This window comes from Gavialis gangeticus, unplaced genomic scaffold, assembly GCF_001723915.1.
Source record: "Gavialis gangeticus isolate Ggan-Ray unplaced genomic scaffold, GavGan_comp1, whole genome shotgun sequence".
Taxonomy (NCBI): domain Eukaryota; kingdom Metazoa; phylum Chordata; order Crocodylia; family Gavialidae; genus Gavialis; species Gavialis gangeticus.
In genome coordinates, this window is record NW_017728997.1 from 11121138 (window position 1) to 11128932 (window position 7795).

The 7795-nt window shown below is 41.4% G+C and overlaps 1 protein-coding gene across 13 annotated transcripts in view; it reads left to right on the forward strand.

The window, feature by feature from the left end:
• Nucleotides 1–7795, forward strand: part of FOXP1 (forkhead box P1) — a 540709-nt gene that overhangs the window by 433018 nt on the left and 99896 nt on the right. For all 13 annotated transcript variants that reach the window (XM_019504753.1, XM_019504749.1, XM_019504755.1 and 10 more), the window contains one exon: nt 4829–4988. In XM_019504753.1, coding sequence (XP_019360298.1) covers nt 4829–4988 — 160 coding nt within the window. The remainder of the gene's footprint in view (nt 1–4828; nt 4989–7795) is intronic.

The following is a 7795-nucleotide window of genomic DNA, read 5'->3' on the forward strand; positions in this document are numbered from 1 at the left end:
AAAAAAAAAAAAAAAAAAGGGGGCGGTCTGACCAAATTTCCACCCTCCCCTCCCCAGTTTGGTAGCTGGTACCACCTATGCCAAGCTTCAACCCAGAGTGAATTTTTCCAGCTGAGTTATAAACCCCTGAAAATAGGGGTTTATAATGGAAACGCTGACACAACCTTAACTATAGTACGCTAACGGGCGCCACTATAATAAAAAGGGAACAGATTAAAAAGTGTCTAAAATGTAAATCTAAAGGACTAACAGTAATTAAAATGGAAATGGCACAGGGAGGGAAGGCATGTAATTGTGAGATATCACTGTGCAGAATGCTCTCAGCTTTGTTTTGCTGGCTGTTTTTCTAATTCAGTAGGGCTTACTCATCAGTGGCAGTTCAATGCGCGTTAATGACTCTGGGATGCAGGCATCACTCTGGACAAAGAAATGATTATTGTGCGGTCAAAAGAAGTTCAAAGACAAGAAGGGAATTTCAGTTTTTTCCTTAGAGATCCACATTCAAGAGCATATAAATTAAGCCAAATGTTAAAAACCACAGTCTGAAAGCTGACTTCAAAGTCACAACTCTCTAATTAATGAACTGCGAGCTTCAGTTTGGACAAGTCGTGGTTTGATGCGCCCATAAATCAACATGACAGGTCTGTTTCACAGTCTCAGACAGTGCTTGTCATTGAGTCACATCAGATGTAAACACAGCAGAAAAAAGAGGGAATATGAAGGAGGTGCAATTGATCAACAGAATTGGTAAAAACCCACTTTTGAAGCGCATTATGCATGATCACAGGAAATGGCTATAGCCTCAAGAGGCTTTCTCCTTCTGCTGTTGCTTTTTTGAATCAGATTTCTAACAGCCTTCAAAAGGGAGAATAAGAATTATGGAGCTTCTCCCCTGTGGCTGGCAGGCAATAACCCCCTGTTGTTATTTTGTGCTTCCTTCTTTTCAAAGGCGTCAAAATTTAGTTTTTTAAAGATCTTTAACTCTATATTTGAAGACAAACAATAAAGGGCTGCCACTGTCATTCTTATCAGTTACCAGGGATTGTATTTTTTCTTTCTGTTGCCACTTCTTATTAACCTCTTATTTGGTCTATTAGACATAGTTTTGAATGCAAGCCTGCATGCTGGGAGAACATGAAAGTTCAGATGAGCTCAGAGGGCAGATAAAGAAATTTGAAGGGGAAAGTTACACAGCAGAATGAACGATAAAAGTTAACTCTTCTAAATTGCTGTTGTCAGACAGGAGAGCATCTCAGACACAAAGATGATGGCTTGGAGTTTAAAGAAAAAAAATACTTTGTGTTAAAAAGGCAAGAAGGGAAGTTAGACAATGTGATGGCATTTCAATATCTAACACACTGATTTACTATGGTCACACTTCTGATATTACACCATCCAAAGTTACAATAAGAAAAGACTCCTTCCTGTTTTAAGAGGAATATTAAAACGTGCGAGATGAAAGAGAACAAGGGTCCAAATCTCTCTTGCTTTTGCTACTCTTTTTTTTTTTTTTTTTGCAGATGGGTTAAGCAGAGGCCTGTTTCAACAATACATTTCATCCTACAGGTTTTTCAGTCCCGTTTTCCTGAGTTAAAAAGGGTATTCTTGCTAAATTAGCATGCAGTTGGTGGTCTTTTTTTGTGCTAAAAGTGACAATAGAGTCACATGGTAGTAATTTTGTGATGTGGACTAGTGGTTGCGGTTTTAACAAGGTTTGAACTTGGACATTGACAGATGGAACAAGTGTATTAATTTACTGCGTCCCTCCAGTCATTAGTAGCTCGTAATATTGTACCATCGGTTTAAAAAAAAAAAAAAAAACCCTAATCCTGCTGGTGAGAGGGATTTGACCTATGACTGGGACAATATACAGTGCTTTTACTATCAATTTCTTTTAAATTATATCGAGAGGCATTTACAGTGTGGTGTGGAGTTAAGTTTGGCGCACTATTTCCATCAGTGATTGTGAGAGCCACGTCTAAACCTCACTGCACACTATGCTTTTAAAAAACCAAACTATATCTAGCCCATTGTGTCCACAAAACTGACTCGCTGGCATTGGAGAGCACTGTCTTTGATTAAAGGAGGACAGAATTCATTTTACATGGAGGTAGGAGCAGACTCTCGTTTCAGGCATTCGAGTTGGGCTAAGTAATTTGTTTTAAAAAAGGCCGTTTGTCCTCCAGCAGTTATGACACTTTGTGTTAGGCAGTAGGGAGTAACCTAAGAAAGGAAAACAGACCTTTGACAGAAGCTTTAGGGAGGGGATCAAAAATGCAAGTTTTATCAGGATATTTCAGCATTTTAACACTGACTGGTGACCTGACAACAGGACTGCACGGAGACCTTTTTTGTATGCATTCAATTGTGAGAAGTAAACAAACTGACTTGTATCCTGTGTTTGGTAACTGGGTGGGGAGCACAGTTTGGCAACGTGTGTTGCTTTTTAAATTCTTTCTTGGACAATGGGCCTTGTATACTTTTATATCCTGGCTTTTTAAAAGCAAGAGAGCTTTTAGGAGCCTTTCTTAAAGATAGCCCAGAAGACAACCAAGCTGGCATCACTCAATGTATCTAAAGAAAGTGGTTTATAATGTTAATTTACAGGGAGATGGGAAGGGAGCAATATGCCCACGGTAGGGAGGGGTGTTTTAACTCAAAATGGTATTTATGGGATCCCATTAGTGATTTTTGGCTGATGGATGTTAATATCTGGGGAGACAATTTTTTAAATCTGAGCATCGCTCACCGGGCATTCGATTCATCTCTTTGCAACTAGCAAAAACAACTGGATTATTTGGAGCAGACTGTTTAAAAAAGAGCTGTCTGGTTTTCAGTTTATTTACATTTTATATTATTTGCTTAAATAATATTACTCGGTCCTGTAGCTTGTTTCTCAGAGTGAAGCAAAATTAGCTCTCAGTACTTTGGTTGGAGGTTGGTTGCTAATGGGAGAGTAATGGGGTGGAGGGAGGATTTTTTGGTTTTGGTTGGGGTTTTTTTGTTTGCTATAAAATAAACTATTTGGGAATTATAAGAAAAATAATTTCCACGACGCTTAACTTTCCCCAGTAGACTGAAAATTTTAAGTCTGTTTCTCAATAGACTTAAAATTGCGATTATGTCAAGTTGACCATGACGGGGTCTGTTCTCTCCTCGTTGCACTTCTGCCTCTCCCATGATCCGAGCTGAGCTGAGCGCTCGAGACATGAATGGGCAGAATCAATAATTGCTTGCAGTTGGGTTTTTATTTTATTTTATTTATTTTTTTTAGAGACTTTGTAAAAGGTTGGGGCTGGATCTTCAGCTGGGGTAAATCAGTGTGCCTCCAGGCACTGGAAGGGATTTTACCATTTGACATTAGTCATGGAGTCGGCCCAGGATTTCTGAAGTCGTTGGAAGGAGTTAAAACAAAGAGACCTTGTGATTGGACCATGATTTATCTGGAAGGGTGTGTGCGTGTGTCTGCAGTTTTGTAAGAGTTAATTTTCTTTCCACAATTGTTAGCCGTAATGTGGATAAGACCTCCACCTTGATATGATTCCTAGCAGATTAGGGATATTAGATAATTTCCTTCTATTTATTGTACCACTGCACTGTATTATCTTTCTATCACTCAGATAATTACTAAGGAAATCTACATTAATTTTTTTTGGCTAGCACAAGGAACCGCTAAACACTGGCATGAAGTATTGATGTTTTACACAACAAAAGTTTTCCTCCTGTCATTGTACAATAAATAAAAAGATATTTATCAAAATGCAAAGCCTTTCATGGGCATTAAAGAACAAAGCAAATAAAACACGAGATGCGCATGGAAGCAAAACCTAGAGGCTTCCTTAACTGAAGCAAAATTAAGGACTCTGAAGCCTGGAGTACTGTACATATTAAACCCTCACATTCAAGTAAGATGTTGTTTGCTAAATTATGAATGTGTGTAATTAAAATCTAGTGGCTGTTTCTATGAAAGATTTACAATGTTATTTCATCGTTTGTCATGGCTAATTAACAATATTAGATGAAGTTTTTCTTCTTCAAAGGTCTGATTTTTTTCTCATTTATTTATGTCAGAAGTGATAAACAGAGTAGTTAAAAGCTTCTCCGGGTGCAACAGTGAGAACAGCAACATGTTCTTTTACACCTCCAAGGTCCAGGGTTCGAATCCCAGTGGAGTACAGCAACTCCGTCTTCTTTAGAGTGAGAATAATTAAACATTTCAAAGCTCTGAAATAACAGTCTTAAAGAGGAACTCAAAACCTAGACAAAGTATTGCTACTGGATTGATGAATAAGAGAGAGTCAGTCTAGAAAACACAGTAAATTAACCCGATCGGTTGCCTTAATACTTGAGACAAGCCTTGCATAAGTGTATGGAGCATGGCATGGGATTATTTCTCATTCCACCTCAGCACGATGTCACCTTGCAACGCAATTTCACACTTACTCGTGAACTTTTCGGTTGGAAGGATCACCCCGTGCTGCACAGACCGCAAGCAGAACCAATGTGCGGCCACTTCTGGGGTAGCAATGCAACAGTACAGAGCAGGGCAGCACAACAGCTTAGGCCACGAGTAAATACTTCATTGGAAATGGGAGGGAGAGTTTGAGTAGGATGAATGCTATTGCCTGAGAGAGGATTTGACCACAGCCCTGCGGTTCGTATCACTCCCAGAAGTGTGCCTAGGGATCTATAATGGCAAGCAGGCAGGACTTAGGGCTGAAGATAATAAGTTGAGGTGTTTTGAAGTGGCGAGTGGAAGGGCTTTGAATCACCTATAAATGCATTGCTCTGAAGTGACATCTCTGCAATTTTCTGTTGTTTCTTCCAGCCCCAGCAGCAGCAGGTGGCTACACAGCAGCTGGCCTTTCAGCAGCAGCTCTTACAGATGCAGCAACTGCAACAGCAGCACCTCCTGTCTTTGCAGCGCCAAGGTTTGCTGACAATTCAGCCCGGCCAGCCTACCCTGCCTTTGCAGCCTCTCGCACAAGGTATGTGTTGAACCTTGTAGGGAGGATAACACATATGCATAACATTATCACTGAAGAAAAGAGAGCTCTCAGAGGCCCCTAAAGTAATGAGTAAGGAAACAAGTTGGTTGGTCATTACAAAAGGGTAGATATTCCTTGGGAGGCATAGCCATGAAGATAGGATTGCTCTAGATGGAGAGAAACAAACAGGTTGGAGTTCAGGTCAAGTTTGCCCAAGACATTGAATGACTGAAAACAACAAATCTGGGTTTGGAAATCTTTCATAAATGGCTCCCGAGCAAGATGTCCGGCACATTGGTCCTGGCTGGCAGGAGCAGAAGAAGAGTCTTTCTTTTGTAGTTTCGGCACTACGTCCTGGGCAGAGGAGGAGACCTGAAGAACTCAGGTCAGCACTTCGTAGAAATGGGCAAAATGGAAAAGCAGAGAACATGCGATGGACCAGGTCCTTGGCTGGTATAAACCTGCATGGCTCTGGTCCCCGCTCACTGAAGAAAATTGGGATCAATTCCACTGGAGCAAGTGGCGTTGAATTGGTGTAGTTGGCAATGAGGCTTGGTGTATCTTCCGTAGTCACACTTCGGGGTCACCTGACCCCCAGTTGTCTTTTCCTGCCTAGCGCAGGGGGCTGGACCCGATGATCTTCCAAGGTCCCTTCCAGCCTTACAATCTATGAACTTCTGAGAGTCTAAGGTTGTTAAAGATGCCGATGCATTTGGGGGCTGTAGGGAAAAAACACACACAGCTTCCTTTTTTGCTGCAGTACTAAACACGGGTTAACATCTGCATATCAGTCCTCTCCCTCTGCTTAACTGGGTTTATCTGCAGGCCTTTGGACATGGCAGGGGGCAAGCTTCAGCCCCAGCTGCTCTGTCAAAGGAGGCAGATTATTGGAAGCTGGCGCAGCTTGAGAAGAAGCAGGTCTTTAAAATATAATGCCATTACTTCTGAAGAGTTTTTCCTTCCCCTTCCCACCCTCCCCATTCCCCACTCTCTATGTATGCCAAATATAAATAGCCATCTCAACAATGAATGATTTGGCTTCTTCAAAACTGTTAATAGCCTTAAGGCTCCTATTAGTTGCTAAACCCCATAGTAAATTTGTATTCAGTTCTGTTCACTTAAACAGGGGGGAAAATTGCTCCTCTTCCCCTGCACTGCTTTCCTGAGCATCTCGGCAAAAAGAAAGGTGGTATGACCAGCAAGTTCAAGTTCTCTGCAGATAAAGGGGAGACATCTTTGCATGCTGGGATCTCCTTTGGCCAGTTAGGCCCCACCGTGTCTTCAACGCCTTTCCTGACTTCATTTAGGAGAGGTTTGATTCTGCATGTCCCCCGTGAGCTTGTATTGCCCAAATGTCAGGGGGCCTGATGCTAGAGATGTCATGTGTGTCATCCGCCGGTCTGTTTCAGTGGAGGTTTTGTCTGCATGAGAGCAGCAGGATCAGGCCTGTGCTATTTACTTAACAACTTGGAGGAAAAGCCTGAAACAAATCCAAAGAAGGCAGCACGTAGGGTAATGCCGTTTGGACTTGCAAAATGTTTTAACATGCATTAATTACACCTTCAGATTTATTGCTGGAAACATCACAAGCTGTTCCTGTGCACCCGCTGGACTCCAGCTTCAACCTTCCTAATTTTTCCCACAGCTCCTATACTATTAAGTTTGCACAGTAAGGTTCATTGTATAGTACATCAGTTAAGCTGTCCAAAAGAGGGCAATTGGGCAGTGACAAGACACGCTCATGTGTAATGTGAAAGAAATGAATGTGGTGATGCATGAAGTGTAATCTGTGCAGTAACACATCAGAGACACCAGTAGGTAATTCAGCAGTCATGGCATTGATTGATATGGTTAGCAGGGTAGTATAACTATTAGTCCCTACAACGGTACGAAGGAGCATATTTAAAATCAAAGGTGCCTATCTGCATGTCAGAGATCACATAAACATAAACAGGGGTGTTTTGGAGGTCTGGGTCTAGGAGAGAAATGAACTGAGAGTCGTGTCATCATCCCTTGTGAAACTGGGACTCGGGGGGGGGAACGTGATTCGCGAATTCAGGCAGGTTGGAATACAACACAATTTTTTTTTATCAGTGAGATGATGGCTTAAAACTGATGTCATTATGAGGTTTAAATCAACTTTCTGCTTGCTTGAACATGGTCACCTGGGTATGGAGGTACAAGGACAAAAAGAGGTTGAGCAACTCTGTTTGTCTTTGAGCCGGTGATACCTGGGGTTGTGAAATTGAGTTCCGTGAACAGTAATCTGTCAACTGTCCCCACAACATACATTTTTTAAACCTGTGCCTACATTTTCTTTTATAATGAAGGGGACTAGTTGTCCTGAAAAATGCAGTGAAGAGCCAGGGCTGTGATTTAAAATAATTGGTAATGAATGCTTTGATTTAAAAAAACAAAAGTATATATATTTTATACCATTTTCTGTTTGGCATCACTGATACTGGAAAAGATATAAAAAGCTCCAGTGAAGGTAGACCTGTAGTCAGTTAAATGAATGATCCCCCCACCCTTAAAGCCTTTGCTAGCCTAGCTAGTTGTGTCGTAGGTACCAGAGTAGTTGTAGTATGTACAAATGTCCCCAAGGACAGTGTCCGTTTGTGTGATTTTGGTTTGGGCTGTAGAACTCGTTTGTTGTTTAAAATGTTTTTTGCCTCGATGCTGACCTGTTGTCATCTAAGATCGCACATCTCTAATTTTATCATTGCATAATCTTTGGGGGGTGGAGTTGTCCTTAGACGCCTCTCTTCCACTCTACATGCACAGCAGCAATTTTCGAATAAACCCCA